We start from the raw sequence: 25,277 nt of genomic DNA, 5'->3' as shown, positions 1-25,277 counted from the left end.
GAATGAACGAAAATGACTAAATTCAGTGAAACAAAACTACCTTATAGAATCTGAGGAAATTAACTAATGAAAGATAGTTTTTCAGCTTTTTCTTCTTTGTACCAAGAGGGCCGAGTTTCCAATAAAATTCGAATCAGTTCGCTCATTCCGTTGAAGTAGTGAATTTTCTGTCGGTGTGTGTGTCGTATGTGCATGTGTGTATTGGCGGGCATATTTGATTAAAATGTGCACTCTATTTTCGCGGAGATGGCTGAATCGATTTTCGTAAATTTATATTAGAATAAAAATTCGTTTGAAAGACAGTGAAAAATCAGAAGAAGTGTATATAAAATCGATTCGAATAGCAAGTTTTTATGATTGATCATCAACCAATTGCCTAGTCACATTAGTTTGCGATATCCGCAGCCAAAAGCCCAGCAAGTAATGTTCAAAAACCACCAAAATTGAGCTTTCATTCCGGTTTGATTATGAGATATCTACTTAGATTGACTCACAGAAAAATGATTCAAATGGAAAATCTCATAATGCGGTTGTTTTAAACTCTCATGGCAAATTTGGAATCCCAGTTCGTGGTTCCAAATTGGAAGTAATCAAAGTACTACGAAATGAGGCTATCATAAATTTATCAGATATGGATAGATTGAACTTTTCAAATCGAAGGTAATAATTAAAAATAATTTTACCGAAGATTGCTTATGTACCTAATTCTCGGTGTGCCTTTTACGGGTGTTAAACTTTAAACTTTTTCATTTGAACTGATATTGCATTACATTTCATTACGTTTACTGTCTTGTAATTTGTGTAACACATGTCTGAGATCTTCTAAATAATTATATATCTGTTTTTGATTTAGGGAGGGGCCAGGGTCTGAGTTTAGATTTTGGTTTTGAGCCTAGTTTAGATTTTGTTTTCCGTTTAGTCCGTTTTTAGTCGAGTTTTAGAGCTTTTGCCTTACCATTCTTTGTTCCTGAGAGAAAAAGGGAAAAATCATCTTGAAGAATATTTATTTTCAATTTAAAATTAATATTTGAATAAAAACTTTACACAATTTAAGTAGGAATTACTTAGGAACTTTCTCACATTTAAAATTTAGGCCGTCATTTTGAAATCAAATATCAAATTATTGTTTTCAAAAGCATCTTTAGGAATGTGAAATTGGAAAATATGTTTGTTACTGCTGTTTATTGAAGTATAGCATTTTTCGGGTTGAAAGTCAAAAACATGATCGACAAAAGTGTTTGAACTACACCAAAACCTCCATTTACGTAACTTATATATGTATATATGTATTAATATACGTACGCATGTGTGCAAATATTTGTATTTCTTAATACATATAAATATTGGTGAAGTAAAAGCGATCATTTATATGTATAAATATTTACACATATATGCAGACGAGTGAGTGTGTAAGCATACATACATACATATATAAGGTTCGTAAAAGGAGGTTTGGGTGTATCTTTTTCTCAATTCTCTATTATAGTTTTATCTGAAATATAACGGCCCTCAATATAATATCTAGACTTGCTATAATCTTAATAAAATCTGAATGTTTGCTTCTGATTTGGAATCATATTTATAACATAATGAGATATAAATATCAGGATCATATATAATTTTGATAGAATCCTGTTATGCTCTGTTGATCGGGTAAGCATGAGCCCTGAGGAAGACCCATGTAACTGAATCGTATTGTCGACAAGTCACCATGTGCAAAATACATGTGTTTGTCGGACAATAGATTATATAAAAAGGTGTTCAAAACCGGTGAAAGACCATGCTGGTGCAGATTCTTAGATAGGATATTTATGGAAACTGAATCAAAAGCCCCCTTGATGTCTAGAAATACTGATGCCATTTGTTCTTTACGAGCAAATGCCATTTGAATTTCTGTTGAGAGCAACGCAAGACAATCGTTCGTTCCTTTACCCCTGCGAAAAGAAAATTGTGTATCTGAAAGCAAGCCATTATTTTCGACCCAATTGTCTAGACGGAAGAGAATCATTTTTTCGAACAACTTCCGGATACAGGAAAGCATAGCAACCGGCCGATACGAATTGTGATCGGAGGCTGGTTTCCCAGGTTTTTGAATGGCGATAACTCTCTCTTGTCTCCAGTCGTGTGGAACCATATTACCCTCGGGAATTTGAGGACGAATGTTAGTATTCGGGTTGAGAGGACGAATGTTAGTATTCGCGCCGGGTATACGTTTCATCTGAGCTAGAATCGCAGTGTCGAGAATCAAGCCAGCCATAAACGTATACTCTTCCTCCGGAGGAAGTTCTTGTGTTGTTTCTAGTTTCTCAGATATCGATATTGCGTAGCATTTCCAATCAATATTTCGTGTGAGGTCATACAATACATTGATTGTTTCCGACGATCTTAATCTACTGGCGATTGCAATTACGATAGGCAGATGAACGCTACCGTGGGGATCAGGGATTACCTTCCACGTGCAATCCAACCGTAGCGATGTCGAGCAAAGGGATAAGTCCAGCGCACTTGGTCTTGCTGGTGGTGCGGGAATTCGTGTCATTTCTCCCGTATTCAAGATTGTCATATTGAAGTTGTCGCAAATATCATGGATCATAGCTGATCTGTTATCATCATGAAGACAACCCCATCCTGCACCGTGAGAGTTAAAGTCTCCTAAAACTAACGTCTGTGCGGGAAGAAGTTGCATGATACTGCTGAGCCAGGCTCTAGGGGGAATATATATGGAAGCAATACAAAGGTCCTTGCCTTTAATTGTGACACGACATGCGACAACTTCAATACCTGGTATCGAGGGGAGGTTAATTCGAAAGAAGGAATAGCACTTTTTGATCCCCAAAAGTACTTCTCCGTACGGATTATCTCGATCCAGGCGAATAATGTTAAAATCGTGGATGTTTAGTGATACATCAGAAGTTAACCAAGTTTCGCACAATGCAAATGCGTCACATTTCAGATTATTTACTAGGTATTTAAAAGGATCTATTTTCGGGATGATACTTCTACAGTTCCACTGTAAAACAGTGATCGAATCCTTGACCTCGTTCGAAAAATTAGCCATCGAAGGAAACGATTGCTGAGAGGAGGGGCCATTTTGCAGTCAGCTGCATCAAAAACATTTTAACTTTTGGTAGGAAAGTCATCAAAATACCTGTTAGGGGGTCAGAAATGTTGAAGACGGAAAATATAAAATCCACAATGTCGGTGAATTTTACAAGTCCAGCACTTGATGTATTTTCTGGTTTCTTGGGGACTTTCGGGGTTTTGGGTGTCCCCGGAAGTGTTGGATATTCTTTCTCAGATTTCAAGTCTCCGGAACTAGGAGCTTTTGGCTTCGTCTTTTCGTTTTTTTACCAACACTTCCTTCTGCTGTTACTTTTGGAGGGCCTTCAAGAGATATCTTCGAACCCTTGCTAGGGAGTTTAGGAGATGATATATTTTTCCTCTTCCTAAAACTACAAGGGACAGTTGAAGATGTACCTTCTTGAGGATCGTCAGAGTCGCAATCGTCCGCAGACAAGCAGGTGTAGGGGTTCTGTCCAGGTGGTGTGGCGATTTTCAACATTTCTGCGAACGAGCGGTTTGATCGGTGCTTGAGAGATCGTTTCAAATGATCTCCACGCAATTTATACGCAGAACATGCTGTGAGGTCATGCGGGGCCGCCCCACAGTAAAGACACTTTTCAATGTCTCTGTCGCAAACGCCATCCACATGACTCTCACCACACTTCGAGCAGCGGGGCCGATTTCCACAATGGGAAGCTGTGTGTCCTAGTTGTTGACAACTAGTGCAATTCATTACCCGTGGTACGAAAAGTCGTACAGCAGACGAACCATGTCCAGGAGAACGAATCTCGGCAAAGCCGAGCCAAAGAAGGTCACCCGATACGAGTCCGAGTGTGGATAAGACTATATCCCATCCGCGGCGATCGATACTGAATGCAAACGTTTGCAGTCCAGTATCTTGACATTCTTAAGCAAGGGATCTTCAAAACATCCGACCCCATGTTTGAGAATGTCCTCGCATGTCAGACTTGGATCCGTGATCACTCCGTCTATCTCGACTTCGCGAGCTGGTATGTAATCGCGGTAGTCCCGCGTAAAGTGATCGTTTCGAGCGATCTCATTAGCATGTTTCAGACTGGTCAACGAGACCCTGAGCTTATCGGGACGAATTTTTGAAATAAATTTCAAGGTTGTATATTTTGACGCCAAGTCTTTAGAGATTTTTAAAATATTAAGCGGTTTATTCTTATCTTTGGTCCGAAAATAAACCACATAAAGGCCGGCTGAGGGTGAAGGCTCTTCGGGATATTGTTTAACCCGGTGAGTCTTACTATTTGGAGCAGATTTAGAATCTGTTACCATTTTATTTTCGGGGGGCAGGGGAGAATTGAATGGACTTGCCATAGCGCGGTTGAGGTTCCGCGCAAATTATAGAGGGAGTCAAAATATAAGTTGACGGTAAAGGGACACGAAGGGTTTTTTTCCGGTAAAGGGACACGAAGGGTTTTATACTTAGCTATTGATCCGTAGCAACTCGGCCGCTGAGGCCAAGCGTTAGTTACAACGACCTCTGAGAATTAATAAGCACACATCACCAGTTCACGGCACCACACTAAACGTCCGTTCACTGTTCGTATTGTTTTAATCCAATAACACCCGGTACTGTCTAACGGTATTTATTGTTTATACTGTATTGATCTACTACACAAGCTCACGAATACAAAAGATTTGATATCAAATGACCTTGAAACGGATTAGAATGGATTAACGCACAGCTGCTCTAATGCAAACTACCATCCGATCGATACGGCGGTCACGAAAGGAATGTGACTTTTTTCCCTTAAAAGATAGAAAAAAGATGTCTTCTACAAAGTTTTAGAACTTCTAACGAGAAAAAACTTTGCCGAAAAAGCTAAAGGTCTAACCCATATAGTTTCGGATATATGAAGCATTTTCGTTTGAAACCACTTAAAATCAATTTTTTGTACATAACTTTTTTCACAATTATTTTCAGTGTCTATTATGTTCGAGCCAATTACTAAAAATGTAAAATTGCACATTTTAGTTGAAGGCTGTGTACGGTTTGGCAGTTTCCTTAAAAAGGTATTTAACATTTAAACTTTTATATACACTAATTTTAACTACTAATAGGAAGCAGGGTCGCAGACAAAAGGCACATACATATACATTTTAGAAAGCCTAAATCAAGTAATATATAAATACGAAGTGAGTAACGTGGCCTTTTAAAATTGTGTAAATAAGAAAACGAAATATAGAGAGCTTTTTTGGCCATTTTTTTAGCAAAAACATTTACTAAAACGACTATTTTTGGTTTATTAAAAAGCTTTGTAGGAAATGTTCAAAAATTGAAATCGGTCGTTAGTGTAGCTTTGGTGCAATGGTGTTATGATTGATAATTAATTTAATTAATTCATTCATTTCAAGGATGATATTCTACACCATTACCAGTACGCCCAAAACATAGTTTAAATTTAAGTCTTCTGAGATTAATTTTTATGTGTTGAAATGTGTAAGTGTAGCCTGCTTGAAAGGCTGAATCCTTTTTGTAAAATCATGTCATTCTACGAAGTACGTTCTTATGAATTGAGCCATACACTGAAAAAAAAAATTAAATTCACACGATTTCTAAATAAATAGTACTATTAAAATAACATCATTTGAATAAAAAATTTGATTCAAAACTATCCTCGATGAAAAACTAAGTTGGAATACATTGATTTCAATGAATATGACCGTTTATTCATATTGACGATTGGTTTTACTTTTTAAGTATATTGAATAATGAAGCACAGTGAAGTAACTGTATATTAAATTTCCTGCTCCAAATATGCACTGTTGGTGAGAGCAGCGCTGCATATTATTTATAAGAACACAAAAGAGTTGGTTGATAATACAAATGCTGGAGCATTTGGTCGATGATAATATTACAATAAAATGCGTGAATGGTTCAACGTTACATACAGGCGTACACGTTAAAGTATCAAATCAAATTATGTAAATTATGAGTCTAGACATTTTTTTTAAGAGAAATGCCTGAACTCGAGTATAAAAACGTGCACGGACTAAGAATAAAGAATAATAACCAACAAAAACAAGTTTAACTGACTGGCGTTATAGCAAATAGCTGTGCCATAAACAGATGTGACAGCTGTCACATCAAAGGAGAAGAAGAAGAAGAAGAAGAAATCAAGTTTGTTTGGTTTCAGGGAATTTGTAACTAATCTGTTGCCTTACTGCAATTCTATTACATTTTCTACTGAAGTCAGTAATATCTCGCGTTTTTTTTGTGATAACGGTTAATAAGACACTTATCAACATTCACTTTGATGAGGAATTTCGAAAGACTCGGTACTCGCTAAGAGTAAGTCATAATAGTAAGCTATAGTGAAAAGTCTTCTCTTTCGTCTGGTGTTAAAACTAATGCTCTATTTTTTATACCTCGACTGCAATTTCTTGCAAAAGTTTTTGCCTAAAGGTAACTTATCGGTCGATATCACAAATAACGCGTGATATGAAGATAAACAACTTTATTAATGTACGTTTTTCCTAAGAAAATGGTTTCTACTGAAGTCAGTAATATCTCGCGTTTTTTTGTGATAACGGTTAATAAGACACTTATCAACATTCACTTTGAAGAGGAATTTCGAAAGACTCGGTACTCGCTAAGAGTAAGTCATAATAGTAAGCTATAGTGAAAAGTCTTCTCTTTCGTCTGGTGTTAAAACTAATGCTCTATTTTTTATACCTCGACTGCAATTTCTTGCAAAAGTTTTTGCCTAAAGATAACTTATCGGTCGATATCACAAATAACGCGTGATATGAAGATAAACAATTTTATTAATGTACGTTTTTCCTAAGAAAATGGTAAAAAAGCACTCTATATTTTGTTGTCTCTTTCACACAATTTAAAAAGGCCACTCTACACACTTCGTAACTTTATATTACTTGATTTAAGCTTTCCAATACGTATATGTATGTGCCTTTTGGTCTACGACCCTGCTTCCTAGTAGTAGTTAAAATTAGTGTATATATAAGTTTAAATGTTAAATACCTTTTTAGGGAAAATGCCAAACCGTGAACAGTCTTCAACAGAAATGTGTAATTTTACGTTTTTAGTAATTGTCTCGAACATAGTAGACACTGAAAATAATTGCGAAAAAAGTTATGTACAAAAAATTGATTTTAAGTGGTTTCAAACGAAAATTCTTCATATATCCGAAACTATATGCGTTAGACCTTTAGCTTTTTCGGCAAAGTTTTTTTTCGTTAGAAGTTCTAAAACTTTGTAGAAAACATCTTTTTTCTATCTTTTAAGGGAAAAAAGTTGTTGAAATGAACTTTTATCGTAGTAGGCTTTGCACATTTTCATTGTGATCAAATTACGAAGTATATTTTTGTGAATGAGTTCTCCAAAGAAACTATGTATATCGGATCAACGGTTTAGCAGCTAGAGAATTATGTTCACGTTTTTGTCGATTCAAACCACTGGTGCAAAGGTCGAATCCGGATGAATTGTTGAGATGTTCAGCAATCTCCGAGAAAAGTGAGTGCATATTTTTGTTACATACATACATACACACACGCACAGGCGAAAAACTGCTTTAATCTACCTACTGGTGTAATGATGCCTCTCTCATATCAATCATGCTTATCATATATAATACTGTGGTATTCTTTAAAATAGATTTCTTCGATTCTTGAAGGTATAACACAAAAAAAAACTTCCGTAAATTGTTTTAGCTGTAACTTCTTCATTTTTCAAAAGGCACGGATGGGATAGCCATCAATCTGTAGGTTTTAATAAGAGCTGTAAAATAAAAAATTATCAAAAAAAATCGAAACCCTGATTTTTTTTTATTTAATTTTTTTGGTTCATTTTGAAATTATTGAGAAAAAAATTAAATTTTTTTCAGTGTATATTTTTTTAGAGTACCCTTTTGATTCCCTACAACTTCTTCCTGGACGCCATTTTTGTACAATGAACGGTTTCCGAATTACTACGAGAAGAACTTGATCATTTGCATGCACCCGTAAACTGTTTTAGCTGTAACTTCTTCATTTTTAGAAGGCATGGATAGGATAGCCATCAAGCTGTATGTTTTAGTAACAGCTTTAACAGCTTTTTATCAAAAAAATTAAAACCCTGATTTTTTTTATTTAACTTTACGGATTATTTTGTAATTATTGAGAAAAAAATTCAAAAAATTTTTGCAGTGTATATTTTTTATAAAGTGCCCAATCGATTCCCTACAACTTTTTCCTGAACGCCAGTTTTGTACAATTAACGGTTACCGAATTACAACGATTTGAAAAAGGCAATTTTTGTAAAATGCAAAAATACATACGCCCTTTTTAAAAATCAGTCGTGAGTCGGATTGACCTCTCCATCGGTTCAAAACTTATGGGTTGATAATGGTGATAATAATAATAATAATAATAATAATAATAATAATAATAATAATAATAATAATAATAATAATAATAATAATAATAATAATAATAATAATAATAATAATAATAATAATAATAATAATAATAATAATAATAATAATAATATGATGAGACTGGACTACTGCGAATATCGGGACGACTATTCTATTCTATCCCGGAACCTGGTTACTCTGAACAAAAACCTATTATGATTAATATTATTATTATTAATATTAATATAATTATTATTATTATTATTATTAATAATAATAATAATAATAATAATAATAATAATAATAATAATAATAATAATAATAATAATAATAATGGGTTTTTGTTCAGAGTAACCAGGTTCCGGGATAGAATAGAATAGTCGTCCCGATATTCGCAGTAGTCCAGTCTGATCAAAAACCGGAATGTAAACCTTTATTGGTGATTTGAGTTTTCTATCTTGCTTGTAAGAATCCGTCGAGGAGTTGAAGTGAGATATCGAATTTCTTCTGCGAACTCAACAGACTGTACCGAACTTATAGGTGATTTCAATGCGGAGTCCACTTCTAAAGGATGGAGAGGACCAATTACACGAGGTTCGTTTGGACGCTTACTGTTTCGACAAAATCGTAGACAATAGCTAATAATGCTTTAAAGCTTTCCGAGATCAGGATAATACGAAATAATGGGGTTTACAGCCTGAGACACCACACCGGTTAGCACCTTCCGAGCTTCTGCTTCTGTTGTTAGTGCATAAGTGTTAGTTAATCTCACAAAGTTTTCAGGCCACGTTATCCAGCGTAGTTCGAGCTAATCAGGTCCATGTCACCATACAGTGTCTTTAATTGCGAGTGATGGTAGTATTTCTCTGGAAAGCCAATCAGCTGGGTTTGAATGAGTTGGTACATGACGCCAGCTATTGAGTTCTGATAATTTTTGTAGCTCAGCAATTCAAAATTTGTCACAAAAACCTTCCACGATGTCTGGGGTGATCTTATCCAATGTATAACATTGCTGGAGTTGGTCCAGAAAGTTACGGTCCCGTTGAATTGAGTTATCTTTCTGATTTGATCAACAAACTGGCTTCCAAGTAACGCAGCACATAACTCTAGCTTCGGTATCGTAAGACCACGAAGGGGGGCGCCGTGTGATTTTCATATAAGTAAATAGCTGTGTAAAACGTTCGAAGCATCCGATTATACAACTTAAACGCAAGCGCCGTATCCGCGCTGTGTCGCATCACAGAAGCTATGCAATGAAAATCGATATTCAGTGTTCGCTATGACTCTCCGTGGTATCTTCAGTTCAGCTTTAGTAATCTCATTTCGAAAATCAAACCACCAGTCTCGTTGTTTCATCGCCAGCTCTTCATCCCAAGAAAGTTTCATGGCCCACAGCTGCTGTAAGAATATCTTTGCACTAACTACGACAGCTCCAACTAACCCAAGAGGATCAAATAACTGCACCATCTCCAATACTACAATTTTCTTGCTTAAAATCTGCAACTTCGGTAGATGCGAAATTTTGAATCCGAAATGATCCGAGTCATGCGACCACAGAAGACCCAGTGTTTTGAACGTGGCGGAATGATCGATCTCCGGTAACGGTAAAGATTCCTTCAATTCATTGGGAATGGGAGCTATAATTTGCGGCTTATTAGCACACCATTTTCTTAGCCGAATGCCAGCCAACTAAAAAAGGCGCGAGAGTTGTTTGCTTGACGCAATTAATTCGTCTATGTCGTCAATAGTGGTAAGTACATCGTCTACATAAAATCCCTTTCTAACGTTACTAGCACCAAGAGGAAAATTTATATTTTCGTCCTCTGCGAGTTGGTTCAGGACACGAGTTGCCAAATACGGAGCACTTGCGGTGCCATAGGTAATTGTAGTGAGCTGGTACCGTTGAAAAGCATGTGATGTATCCAAATATCTGGTATAAATACGAATTTTGGCGCTCGAGAGTTTAACACTATAGGGTTAGAGCGATGGTTGAACAATCGGTCCAACAAGTAGAATATCATTTAGAGACAACTGAGATGTACCTTTGCATGTGGCGTCGAATACTACTCGTGTCTTCGTTGTCGAACTCTCTGGTCGATGGATGGCATGGTGCGGCAAGACAAATTGCGAATGTTCGACTTGCTTCAGAGTCGTCATGGTCTTGTCATTGTCAAAGTTTTCCACCTCCCAGAAACGTTGCAATGCAGAATCCAAAACATTTGAAGCGCACACGATGCTAATCGGAGAGGACTGTAATAGTTTACCCGCAACAACGAATCCAAAGACTATGCGTTGCAGTGCCGGGTAACCTTCGGACAATTGAACTTTATGACCTTCCAACAGCGAATAGAACATTTTTGCGCCGATAGGTAAATCAACACCAGCACTTATGTTAAACCGCGGATCCGCTAACGGTATATTGCTAGGAATATTCCATCGAGAAATGTCGACATGCTTGCTTGGAAGAGTTATAATAATATGAGAAATTACAAAACATTCGAGAAAGTAATCGAATTCTCCGAAGCGCGAGAAAATCTTTATATGCACTTTCGACCGAATATGAACAACTCCTTGTCTAATACCGCTTACATCCATGTTTGTCTTATTGCGTTTTAATTAGAGCTTTCTGGCACAGGCTTCCAAAATAAAATTTGCTTGGGAGCAACTATCCAAAATTCCACGAATGAAGTGAAAATTACCAGCAATATCTTGAGCTTTCACAACCACAGTGGACGGAAATATTTCATTCTCGTTAACAGATTCCTTCTTCGGAGATATGCATGACATCATAGGAGTAGAGCCCTATTCGAGATCACTTTTTATCGAACACAACACGGACGCACCAACCGGCGACGGGGAGGGAGCAACGACGACCGAATACGAATAATCCGACAAAGGCACCGACGAGCGCGTGATAATTTGCGGCGGAGGTGGTGATGGGAACGATTGCGATGCGTACGAACTTGCATGCGACAACTGTTGTTCTGAAGGAATCGCGTTGTTGAATACTACTTAACATGCCAAAGATATTTGTGTAGAAGTTTTAGAGGCCCCATTAAGTGGAGGCAAATACAACAGCGTGTGATGTTTTTTTGAACAATTCATGCAACTACCGCTGCTACAAACGCTGTTTGGCTTCCATTCCGAGAAATTGATCGCATTTGAATAGAGGATGGGCATATTTACATAATTGACATTTATTCGTGACTTCAGCTGTCACATGTGCGGAAACCGATTTGGGCTTGACAGGTTTAACGTCAGCGGTATGATTGCAACTGTGCAGTAATTTTACTGATTGCAGCATTCTGGATGATTTTCGAACGAAATCAATCAGATTTTGATAAGTTGGTCTTGCATCACATTCGCAAGTATTTTCCCATTCCTTTACGTTATTTGATCAAGGCGTTTACTCAAACATTCTACGAGTACAGAATCCCAAAGGTTTGCGGGTGCATCTAGTTTCTCTAGCACATGGTTGTCGAATTTGTCCATAAGAGTGTACAAAGCAGACGACGAAGCCTTTCTTACAGCGAGAATAGTGAACAAGGCAGAAAAAAAGTACGGGTGTGTAATGTCAGAGACATAACTGGATGTGGTGAATACGAATAAAACTGCCACGATTTCTTTACACTTTCGAATTCGAATTGATAGTTGATCGATTGTGTGAATTGCGAAACTTTCCCCCTTTTCACTGCTAAAGTTTTCAACGATTTTTGACGTCGATTATCTCCTTTCGGAATTGCATATTTCATTTAAAGAAACTATCAAGATGCTGTACAGGACTCATTTCTGCCTTTTAGAAGGACCAAATTGTAGAATTCTCTACGATATTTAGCACAGTTCGGAACATTTATCACGAACGATTTTCGCACAACGAAAAGTGGACGAAGCAAATCAAATTATTTCGGATTTTCACTAAACTGATGATTTATATCTTCGATTTGCAAAGAAGTAATCTTAATAGTTCTTTAGATAACATTTAGAGCCATAAGAACGGCTGATTTTATATAATGTTGTCCACTTTTCGTTTCTTGTTTTCTTTCTCTTCAATGCAAAGCACTAATAGCTGATGTAATCGTTCTTGCTTGAATTGAAACTAGCTTAGCTTTGCGTACAAATCGACACATCCGCTCGCAGTGCCAAATGATGCGAAACTGGTCTAATGCGTCTTCTCGCCTTGACGACCGGAAGGTAAATGATAACTACGACCTGAGCGTTTGAGATTTTTAACCACGCAAAAGGTCTGCTTTCATTACGACTGCTCCACCTGACGATTGAAGTCCAAATGAGAGTACGACCTGAGCGTTTGAGGTTTGGCACCACGCAAAAGGTCTGCTCTCATTATTGACGACCGCTGCTCCTGACGATTGAAGTCCAAATTGAAGCACGACCTAAGCGTTTGTGGCTTTATACCACGCAAATGGTCTGCTTTCATTGCCGACTGCTTCACCTGACGACTGAAGTCCAAATGAGAGTTGCGACCTGAGCGTTTGAGGTGTTCAACCACGCAGAAGGTGCACTCTCCGAAGCTGCTGGTCCCACTCTCCGAAGCTGCTGGTGCTTGCATCCAACGCGCAAGAAGAAATGATCGAATTTCGCATTTTCTTTTTTTTTTGCATAAATATCTGTTTATTAATCTTATTTTTGTGTATTACATCAACATTTTACAGTACAAGTGTTTTGACCCTTTGGCCTTTCATCTTTGTTGTTCATACGATTCGTTATTAATATTAAGTGATTTAGTTACTCTTGTTTTACATACTAATGTTTAATCATAATATTTATTTTAATTATTTATAAAATGTCTACCTACTTATAACTATCCCTAACCTAATACGTACAAATTTTGAATTATTTGTACTTCAGTGATTGAGCACCTCTCTTCAAATTTCGTGCAGTATTGTTCGAATTTTTGTTCTAGTATATCCAGTGAGGCCATCTCATGTACTTCACTAGTTATTGTCCAAGGGGGTAGATTTAGAATCATCTTTAAGATCTTACTTTGAATGCGCTGAAGCCTAAGTTTGTGTGTTCGTGCAAAGCCCCGCCAAACAGGGACTGCGTATTCAATTGCGGGGTAGATGATTTGTTTATAGACAGCCATCTGATTCTTCAGGCATAGTTTAGATGTTCTACAAATCAGCGGATACAGAGACCTAATGAGTATGCTGCATTTTTGAATGATTTCAGTTAGCGCTCAACCTCCGAGTCGAGCACACGCGTTTCTGCTAGACATCGGAAGTCGTGCACGGACTTTATATTGAATTTTTCTATTAACGAGGTGCAGTGATACAGCCCAGTTCTGAGTGTTTTCTCGCGGATAGTATCAAAATGAAACGTCGCGAGAATACGTTTCGTTCCTACCACGGAAACCATCATACGAAGAGCTTCACCACTTTGTCAGTACCGTTCTTGAGTTACAAAAACACCAAGTAGTACGAATTCAGCCAAGTCGAAGTCAGGGATGCGCGTTCATCAAGGTCAATGAACTCGAATTGGCACAAAGAATTGTCGAGAAACACGACCATGTACACGAGACCGAGATCGACGATAAGATTTATAAATTGAGGATCACATTGGAGGATGGGGCAGTGGAGGTAAAACTCTTCGATCTCTCCGAAGATGTAACGAACGAAAAAATAATTCGATTTCTTCAAGCGTATGGGGACGTTCTTTCAATCCATGAAATGTTATGGGATGAAAAGTATGCATTTGGTGGTATCCCAACTGGTGTCCGAGTAGCTAAAATGATTGTTAAAACAAACATTCCTTCATATGTCACTATCGACGGTGAAATCACAGCTCTGAGCTATTACGGCCAACAACAAACTTGCCGACACTGCCATGAATCCGTTCACAGTGGGATTTCTTGCATACAGAACAAAAAACTGCTAGTCCAAAAACTGGACGCTGACCAAAGCAACGCTTCGTACGCGAACGCCGTCAAACAATCGAACCAAAAACCGATTCAACGCAAACCTACACAAAGGAATACTCCCAGTAAGACCCCTACTACAGAAACACCGTCGTTAGCAACACCGACGACACAATTACACCAGTCAAAACTACCGTCTAGTGAAAAACCACCACAACAAAATACAGAGCCCGAACATCTTCCTGATCGCCACCCGAGCAACTCTACCCTTAAAAAACCACAAAAACCACTGCTGACCGGAGGAGATGTTACACGCAGACCCGCACCATCCAATTCGAAAAATGATGGCGATGACACGGATAGATCCACAACTTCAACGAGCAGCCGACGATCGCTCCGCCGGCCTCCAGGAAAGAAGCCACGACAAGAAGACGGTGACGAGTCTATGGAAGAAAATTGCGCAACCTAATGGAGCACAACAGCTACAATATCGCTACAATTAATATAAATACGATTACAAACCCGACCAAGACCAATGCACTCCAAACCTTTGTCCGAATGATGGATCTTGTTATCATTTTCTTGCAAGAGATAGAGAATAACCAATTCAATCTACAAGGATACAACGTAATTTGTAATGTAGACCAATCACGGCTTGGAACGGCGATAGCCCTAAAAGAACACATACAGTTTTCTCACGTCGAAAAAAGTCTCGATGGGCGCCTCGTGACGTTACGTATATCAAATACCACATTGTGCAATGTATATGCTCCCTCCGGCTCAGCTGTGCGCGCTGAGCGTGAAAGGTTCTTCAACAATTCTCTCGCGTATTATCTTCGTCAAAGCACCGAACATGTGATTCTCGCTGGAGACTTCAACTGCGTCCTACGACCTTGTGATGCTACCGGGTACAACACAAGCTCATCTCTCCGAGCAACCATCCAACAGCTGCAGCTTCACGACGTGTGGATCAAATTGAACCCACAAATGCCAGGCCACACGTATATTACTCACAACTCCACTTCTAGGCTTGATCGCATCTACGTGAGCTCAGGTCTGTGTGATAAACTACGTAATGCGAATATACATGTATGCTCCTTCACAAATCACAAAGCGCTGACCACCCGAGTTTGCTTACCCCATTTGGGTAGGGAGCCGGGACGAGGTTTCTGGTCTCTTCGCCCCCATCTGCTCACTCCTGACAATATCGAAGAATTCCGATACAACTGGCAGTATTGGACCCGACAACGTCGAAACTTCTCGTCGTGGATGAATTGGTGGATGGCGTACGCTAAACCAAAAATAAAATCCTTTTTCCGTTGGAAATCTAAACTAGTCTTCGAAGACTTCCACCGTGAAAATCAAAGACTCTACGCGCAACTACGTCTAGCATACGATAGCTATTATCAAAACCAAAGTATGCTTACAACCATAAATCGCATCAAAGCGGAAATGTTAAACCACCAAAGACAGTTCACGCACATGTTTGTGCGTATTAACGGAACACACATTGCAGGTGAATCAATGTCCACATTCCAACTAGGCGAAAGAAGACGAAAAAGAACTATGATTACGCAACTTAGGAGTGAGGAAGACGAAATCATCGATCGACCTGAACACATCGAGCAGCATCTACTAGAGTACTATACGACACTCTATACAGCGAACGAGACGACCGAAGAAAGAGATGAATATTTCGCCTGCGAGAGAGCTATACCCGAGAACGACGAATCGAACGAAGCATGCACGAGTGAAATCACAACTGCCGAGATAAAAGAGGCGATTAAAACTAGCGCTTCGAAAAAATCTCCTGGAACCGATGGAATCCCGAAGGAGTTTTACCTACACACATTTGATGTTATCCACCGAGAGCTAAATCTTGTAATCAACGAGGCGCTCAATTCAAACTTTCCTGACGAATTTGTGGAAGGCGTGATAGTACTGGTAAAAAAGAAGGGAACAAATAATACTGCCCTTTCGTATAGGCCCATCACACTTCTGAACTTCGACTATAAGCTCTTATCACGAATCTTAAAGGCACGAATAGAGAACGTAATGAAAAGGCATCGGGTTTTGAGTAACACACAAAAATGTGCCAATACCAACAACAATATTTTTCAGGCAACTCTGTCACTTAAGGATCGAATAGCACAGCTGATCAACCACCGTCGACGAGGTAAGCTGATCTCTTTCGACCTAGACCACGTGTTCGGACGACAGTTGAAAACAATATTTTCGGAAATCTGCTATTCTGTATTGGCAGATCAAACTAAATAAAATTCACTTTATTATTCGAAATTTCTCATTCTTACTTCTACTACTTACAATTGTTTGTTTTCTCTGCTCGAATCTTTCCCTTCTCTTCCCGTTGTATTCGTTTTGGTATTGTTGAATTGTCTCCTAACCACACTATCTTTGTGTTTTTATCCAGGAACTCTCCAAATTAAACCCGTCTGGCGATTATCTGTATAGATCTATTCTAATCTGAACTCAATCCAGACCTTTCTACCTTTAAATATATAAGTTGAATTTTCCACGCTATCAACATTCACTCTCTAGCAACTTTCACGTACATATTTGTTTACAGTTTTATGTTCTATCTATTGACGTTTGTATCTATTTTCCCTCTCTCTTTCACTATCACATCATTTGACAGCTACTTCATCTCACCGATGACGACGCAACATTATGTTGGCCAGTGGTGCCAGAACATTCCCGACCCGTAACCCTATCCGGATGTTACATCCAGCGTAGAGTTACCAATCTCCATCACGGCCAGCTTCACTGTTGCTCGCTTGTACCGCCCACTGTTGGTGCGTACCCACGCTTGTCGAATTCGGCCGTCTGATGACGGTATAATCTCTTCGATTACCCCGCGGACCCAACACTTTCTGTTGTTGCCTTCGACGATGTACACCAGGTCTCCGACTTTCAGCACTCTGGACTCATCGAACCACTTGGTCCTTTGACTTAACGACGGCACATACTCTTTAATCCATCGTTCCCACATCAGACTAGCCAACTGCTGGGAACGCTGAAAGGCGTCCCTAAGTGCTACGGCTGGGTGAGGTGGGGGAAGATGTACACATGGCTGATTTGGTGAAGATCCCCGCAAGAAATGGTTCGGGGTAAGAGCCTCTGCCTCGTTAGACTGCTCCGATACGTATGTAAGAGGACGCGAATTGATCATGTCCTCCGCTTCGACGATCGCTGTCTGCAGGATTTCATCCGTTAACTTTCTTCCGTCATCTAGTGCAGTGAGCGCTTCCTTTACAGAACGAACCAGACGCTCCCAAACGCCTCCCATGTGAGGAGCTAAAGGCGGATTGAAAGTCCATTTCGTTCTTGCATTTGTGAGTTCGTCCGCGCAGTCAGCTCCTATTGCTTGAACGGCTCTCGCAAGCTCTTTACTTGCCCCTTGGAAATTCGTTCCGTTGTCGGACAAAAACTCTCTCGGCCAACCTCGACGTCCAATGAATCGATGTATTGCCATTAAGCACGATTGTGTAGTTAGACCGCAGGCCACCTCCAAATGCACTGCACGAGTTACTAGGCAAGTAAACAGCGCAATCCAACGCTTTTCCGAGCGGCGTCCAACTGTCACGTCAAATGGTCCTAAATAATCTACGCCAGCATAACTAAACGGTCGTAGATTTGGTGTAAGTCTTTGCACCGGTAGTGGAGCCATCCGTGGGACTTCAGGACGACAACGATGAACCTTACACCATACGCAAGATGACGATACCTTTCGGACAATTGCGTCGATATGTGGAATATGAAACTGCTGCTTAAGCTCGTTCTTAACCGCCTGACGGTATCCGTGACCACTTCTTTCATGGTAATGCTGCACAATCAACCTCATGATTCTATGGTCATGTGGCAAAATCACCGGAAAACGCAGATCAAACGATAGAAATTCAGCATTCTCGGCACGGCCCTCCATTCGAATTAACCCATTCTCGTTGATTAATGGTGTCAATCTGTACAACGGACTAGACTTCTCGATCTTTAACCACTCGTTCATTCGACGATCCTTATTCCTCGTCAACACTTTCAACTCATCGATGTAGCTCTCGGTCTGTGCCATTTTGAACAGAAACAATTCTGCTTTCTCGTATTCGCTTTGTTGCAGCGGAATACGAACTGTTGAGGTTTTACTAGGCTTCAGCACTTTCAACTGTCTGCATGTTGCTCGCAACGTGTGAATCGGTAGACCTTTAACCTTTTGCCGACAGTTTGAAGCGAATCGAAATACGCACGCCATCGCTCTCACGAGTACAGTCCATTTAGAGAAACGATTGGTATCCACAAGAACATCTGCCACTTTCACGTCGTGTAACAACAAGTGAGAGCGTAGTTCTTCAGTGGTGTTTCCCGGTGGTAAGCTTTTTTTGGCCAATCTTCCACGTTGTATAAAAACGGTTGTCCACGAACCCACGGACTATTTGGGTGTATCTCTGGATCTTTACCCCATTTTGTAATCTGATCTGCAATGTTAAGTCTCGTTGGAATACCGTACCAGTCTGTCAGTTTCGTTAGACTAAGGATTTCTCCGATTCGAAAACCTACAAATTGCTTATAGCGGCGCTGATCAGAACGAATCCACGACAACACAACTTCTGCGTCGATCCAAAACACCACACGGCTTATCGAAAAATTGTGATTATCCTGCACTGTTTTTGATAGTCTGGCTCCAAGCACTGCTGCTTGAAGCTCTAGCCTCGGAATAGAAAGCTGTTTTAACGGAGCAACCTTCGCTCGGCTTATCACTAACGAGCATACTACTTTGCCTCTCACGATTGCGCGGAAATACGCCACGCATCCATATGCAGTCTCGCTAGCATCTGCAAAGATGTGAAGCTGTACGTCTTCGATCTCCTCTGATCTTGCGTTTCCGAAATAGCTTCGCGGTAGCCTAAATGATTCTACGTCTAACAAGATGTTCGTCCAGCGTAGCCACTTCTTGAACGATAAATCATCGATAGTTTCGTCCCATTCACATCCTGTTCGCCAAAGATCTTGAACCAGCATTTTTCCCAGAATAGTGACTGGAACGAGAAGTCCTACAGGATCGAATTGTGCCATCACAATGCTGAGTACGACTCTCTTAGTCGGGTGTTCTTCTCCGCGAAGAACCTGATTGTACTCCGATTTTGATATTGAAGCAAAATAGAAAACATCCTGAACCGGATCCCACGTGATCCCCAACACACGTTCGTGTTCGGTGCTCTTATTTCGGTTGAAATGCACGGCAGAATCAGCGATTTGTTCCCCCAACTCTTCAAGAAAGTTAGCTGAGTTCGACACCCAATTCCTAATATGAAATCCTCCGCACGAATGAATATACTTCACTTCGTTTGCACGTTGCACTGCTTCTTCGAGCGTGTCTACGCTGTCGTAATAATCGTCCACATAATGACGTCTTACGATGGCTTCCACCGCCGCCGGATACTCGTGGACAAACCGCTCTGCGTTCAAGTTTTTTACGTATTGAGCTGAACACGGGGAACACGTGGGACCAAATGTAGCCACATCCATGACGTACACCTGCGGAGACTCTTCTGCGTTTGAATGAAACAAAAACCATTGTGCTTGCTTATCTTCCGATCTGATCAGTATCTGGTGATACATCTCTTGTATGTCACCTTCAAACGCGACCGGACGTTCCCGGAAATGACAAATTACTCGAGGCAGGGGAACCAACATATCTGGACCTTTGAGTAACTCCGAATTCAAGGAGACCCCATTTACTGACGCTGCAGCGTCCCAAACGAGGCGTATTTTGCCAGGCTTCCTTGGATTCACCACCACATTTAGCAGCAAATACCATACCGTATTCCTCGGAGTATCGGTTAGCTCTGCTTTGGTCGCTTTATGTGTGTATCCTTTGACCTGATAGTCTTCGATCTGCAGACACACATTACGCTTCAGTTCTGGACTTTTCTCTAGCTTTCGGTCGAGAGCTTTCATCCGTCGTACTGCCATCGAGTAGCTATCCGGAAATCGCCTTGCGTCTTCACGCCACAACAACCCCGTTTCATAGCGGTCACCTACACGCTTCGTAGTAGATTCGAGTATTTCTCGAGCTCGTTTATCTTCCACAGGCTCAGGTATCGCAAAGGTTGTAACAGCTGTCTCATCTAGCACGTATTGTTCTCGTAACATATCGTGAAGATACTGATTGCTCATCGGTTCGACTGAATGTAGATTCAAGTACGTATGAGCACTCGGTGCACTGTTCTCCGTTCCATAGACTGTCCAGCCTATCTTTGACCGCACGGCAATCGGTTCATTCGGTTTACCGACACGTGACTCTAGCGGCGCGAAAAGATGGATGTTGTCTAACCCAAGTAAAATTCTCGGTTTGCCCGACGGAAAATTCTTCACTGGTACACCAGTCAAATGTGAATATCTCTTCACCACTTCTGCAAATCGTACGTTCTGTCTCGGTAGCACTAATTCAGACACCGTTCGGGTATTAAACAACGAATACTTATCCTTCGATCCCTTTGCCGACATCATTAGTTCTACCTTCATCGAATCGTTTTCGTAGCGATTAATATTACCCGTCCATGTGACTATCAACGGCTCTACTGTGCCTCTAGCTTTCAATCGCTTAGCAACTACGTCGTCTACCAGAGTTGCGGATGACCCTTCATCCAGAAACGCCACTGTATCGAATTGACGCTCTCCAACATACAACGTCACTGGCATCATCCGAAAAATTACATTGTTCTCCGGATTTCCGATCGTGTTGCACTCAACCTTCTGCAGCCGTACTGATTCCTTCACTCTGTGCAACAGAGAGTGATGACTTCCCTTACAATTCCGCACCATGCATCGAATCTTCGATGTGCACCAACTGTTACCATGTTTATTCAAGCAAATGCTACATAACTGGTGTCGCTCGACTTCTCTCAACCGCTCTGCAACATTCATCCGCTTGAAATCTTCGCAAAATTTGATGAGGTGATCCGTTCGTTTACAAATCCAACACTGCTTACTGACTGTGTCATTCCGAACTTCAGTCCTTTTCTGATCCGAATCATGTAGATGCACGAACTCCTTCTTCCGAAGATTTCCTCTTCCAGAATGCCCGGCATCGCTCATTGACAAAGCAGAAAACTCTGTGACCTCTGACACGTCCGAGACTATGTCATTTATAAAATTTGTAAACATTCGCAGAGAACTATCCACCTTTCCTCGTTTGTACCGGACCCAATCCAGCTTGTAACTAGGTGGCAATTTGTCAACCAACTCTTGTACTAGCATTGGGTTATTTAAATGATCATTAAGCCGTGCTGCCTCAAGATGGTCACATAATTGCTTAACAGTGATGCCAAAATGCAAAAATGTCTCCAGTCGATCAGCTCTCGGAGCTGGAGCGCTTCTTACCTTCGACAGTAACGATTTCAACAACTTCTCTGGTCTTCCAAAAAGATTACGAAGATCACCGATCACATCTGGTACGGAATCTGGAAGAATTAGCCGACTTCTGACCGCCTCAAGCGCGTCACCCTGTAAGCAATCCTGCAAACGTTTCAGATTTTCCAGATTCGAAAATCCACAAGCAGCGGTGGTGAATTCGAAACTGCTAATGAACAATGGCCAAACTTCTGGCTCTCCCTTAAACTTCGGAAGATTCTGAGAAACTGCTTTTCTAGCGGCTAGCTGATCTCTCGTGATTCGACCAACTCTGCACCCCGACCCGTTTGTTCCTTCACTCAAGCGGACTCTACTACGGTTGTTTCTACTCCTGGGAACTTCCGACACATCACTACCGTCGCTAACTTCATGATTCCACTCAGAATCGCCTTCATCGTCGACAGGGCCCATTCCTGTTCGTTTTGGATCTTCGCCATCATTCATTCTGCGGTGAGCACCCCGATTATCTCCATGGAGCCATTGATTTACCATTTTCGTTGGTTTAATCATCGATGAATTGCGAACAGGACCACTTTGATCTTTCAGTGCTTTAACCTTCATAACACTGTTATCAAATTGCTTCCTAATCGCATCACGCTTCTGGAGAAATTCTCGCTCTGCCGCCATTTGCCTATCCAGCATTTCCTGCTCATGCTCTAACTGCTGCTCCTCCATTTTTCGCTGTGCTTGGTGCTCCAATTTGCGCATCTCCCGCTCTTGCTTCAAACGAAACTCGTTCCATGCCTGCTGTCTTTCAAGACGCGCTTTCCGTAAATCCATCTGCTTCGCGAATTCCATTTCCATCGCAAGCTGTTCCTCCTCCAACTGCTTCTCAGTCGGCTCTTGGACGGAACTACCTCCACGATCGGAACCTGCATCGCTATTAGAGACCGATTTCTTTCCACGCCTTTTCGGTGCAGTATCTGGAACGCTCAACACTTTGCATCGTTGACACGACCAGTTGATGTTGACTATTTCCGAATCAACACCCGCGCAAGAAAAATGAGCCCACCGCTGACATTTTTCGCATTGAACCCAATCAACATCATCGGATTCCGCTTGCCTACAGTACAAGCAGATTCTCGAACGCATCTTCGTCTCGCTTGCTCATAAACGGACACCTATCCGCCGCTTTTCCCATCCAGCGTTCGGTTCCCCAAGGCAGCCCTATCTCCAGTATACTGTTCAGCTTGTATATTCATCCTTTGCTACAACGAATAGAACAAGTATGCGGGAATGATCTGGTCGTCGCGTATGCTGATGACATAAGTGTAATTGCTACCACCCACCCACAAGTCGAGTAAATATACGATTTGTTCACTCGTTTCTCACGTGTATCCGGGGCGATTTTGAATCTATCTAAAACAACATCGATAGACGTTGGATTCATTAATCGGGACCCCTTAGTAGTGCCGTGGCTACAGACAGCAACAACGATCAAGGTACTTGGCATAATATTCACCAATTCTATTCGTGACATGATAAAACTAAACTGGGACAACTTAGTGGTGAAATTCACACGTCTAATCTGGCTACACTCGATGAGATCTTTAACGCTTTTTCAAAAAGTCACACTACTCAACACATTTATAACTGCTAGAATATGGTACGTAGCCTCTACTGTTCCCCCATCAAGTATCCACATAGCGAAATTAACATCTACGATGGGTAATTTTCTATGGCGAGGAATACCAGCGCGAGTACCAATACAACAACTAGCACGAGATAAAGCCCAAGGTGGACTTAAGTTGCAGTTACCCGCTTTGAAATGCAAGGCATTACTAATCAACCGTCACGCACAGGAAAAAGACTCAATGCCGTACTATAAATCGCTAGTATTCCTAAACAATCCCAACCAAGTAATTCTACCAACCAATTGTCCCTGTCTGAAATTAATACACACACATTTTCCACTGCTACCGGAGCAACTACAACATAATCCTTCGTCCGATCTCATACACCGTTTCTACATAGAAGACACTGAGGAACCTAGAATAGAACGAGAGAACTGGATTCGAGAATGGCATAAGGCATGGAACAATATACATTGCACTAAAGGTCTAACTTCGCAACAGCGAAGCGATCTTTACCTATTCGTGAATGGGAAAACCGAGCACAGACAACTGCTACAAGTGATGCAATGCGTCGACAGCGAGAATTGCTTACATTGCACCGCGACAGTGGAAACATTACGACACAAATTTTGTGAATGCCCGAGAGTTGCACCAGCCTGGCGATTACTTCAACGACATCTTTCATCACTATACGCTTGGAGACGATTGGAATTCGACCACTTGATGGTACCTGTGCTAAACGGAATAAATCATGCAACGAAAGCAAAACTCTTGAAATTATTTACAATTTATATAAATTTTGTTAACAAATCCAATACTGTAATTAACATTAATGAATTGGAATTCAATCTTAGATATGAATTATGAAATGTAAATAGTATTTTAAACAAATAAACGATATTAAAAAAAAAACTACAAGGATCAGCCCATGGGGTTGTTCGAGCCGTTGATGTTTAACATGGCAACCAAAATTTCCAATGATTGATATTTTCAATTAATCGTCACACTTGATTCCGCAAATGCACAAGAGTCTGCTTAGATTGATCCTTATTAGGAATCAACACCGAACACGCGAACCCAGAATATAGACTCTAAGCTTCTAAGCTCTAAGCTTCTCTTCACCAAGCTTGTGTTCAAGTTTTGTATGCAAGCAGTTATTTTTATAGCGTTTCTCTACCATTACTACCATTTTGCGATTTCGGTTGAAACGATAAACTTTTTCTCATTTTCAATCGAGTTCATCTTATATAAATAAGAAATTAACCTTATGCACTCAAAATTTACCCTGGTAGTTGTCAATTTATCAGGCGAAACGACATAACATGGGGTTTCATCCAATCTTGCATGACACAAGATCAGAGCATACCAATAGAAGCTTCAAATCGTTTATGGCACTTTTTATCTTGCTGTGTAGCAACAACCTACCTCTAGCAAGCTACGTGTAGGACTGAAACGTTAGCTATAATTTTGCTTATATTTATAGCTTCGCGTGCTTCCAACAGCTTCACTTTTGCATCGATTGACCAATCAGAGCGCTGCTTTCCCTTTGATATATCGCTTACTCCTTCTAAACCGTCGTCTATGGCAGGGAAATCCGGTATGCCGGAGATTTTTTTGCAGCCAAAATAGGACACTGCTAGCTATTAATCAACATTTCAATGATATAAAATTAAAAATACATGGCTATGAACATTCAAATCAAAACGTAGAAATATTTCCAATCAAATGGTGACATAATATTAATCATTGATACAAAATTGACTGAGCTGTAATTGTTCAAAACCTGACCACATTTCTACGTGTATTTTTCTTGAGTTTCTAGTTCGCACCGCTATATAGAAAACAAAAATGTGTTCCACATTAAAAAAAAATGATTTTGTCAACATGTGACCTGAATATCAGATGTCTGTCAAAGGTGAGTCCTAGATAGATAGATTCATCGGACCATTGAATGAC

The 25,277-nt window shown here is 40.4% G+C and overlaps 2 protein-coding genes across 2 annotated transcripts; both read right to left on the bottom strand.

Annotated features, from left to right (window-relative positions):
• Positions 1–17,050: 17,050 nt before the first annotated feature.
• Positions 17,051–18,586, bottom strand: LOC131429047 (uncharacterized). The gene has a single exon (XM_058593098.1). The coding sequence runs from the start codon at positions 18,584–18,586 to the stop codon at positions 17,051–17,053; it is 1,536 nt and encodes a 511-aa protein (XP_058449081.1).
• Positions 18,587–18,648: 62 nt separating this feature from the next.
• On the bottom strand, positions 18,649–22,839 carry LOC131429046 (uncharacterized). The gene has a single exon (XM_058593097.1). It carries the CDS (start codon positions 22,837–22,839, stop codon positions 18,649–18,651), a length of 4,191 nt encoding a protein of 1,396 aa, XP_058449080.1.
• Between the last annotated feature and the right edge of the window lie 2,438 nt (positions 22,840–25,277).

The sequence above is a fragment of the Malaya genurostris genome, chromosome 2 (assembly GCF_030247185.1).
Source record: "Malaya genurostris strain Urasoe2022 chromosome 2, Malgen_1.1, whole genome shotgun sequence".
NCBI lineage: Eukaryota > Metazoa > Arthropoda > Insecta > Diptera > Culicidae > Malaya > Malaya genurostris.
Note: the sequence above shows the minus strand (reverse complement) of the source record. Positions and strands in the feature narration are given on the sequence as shown.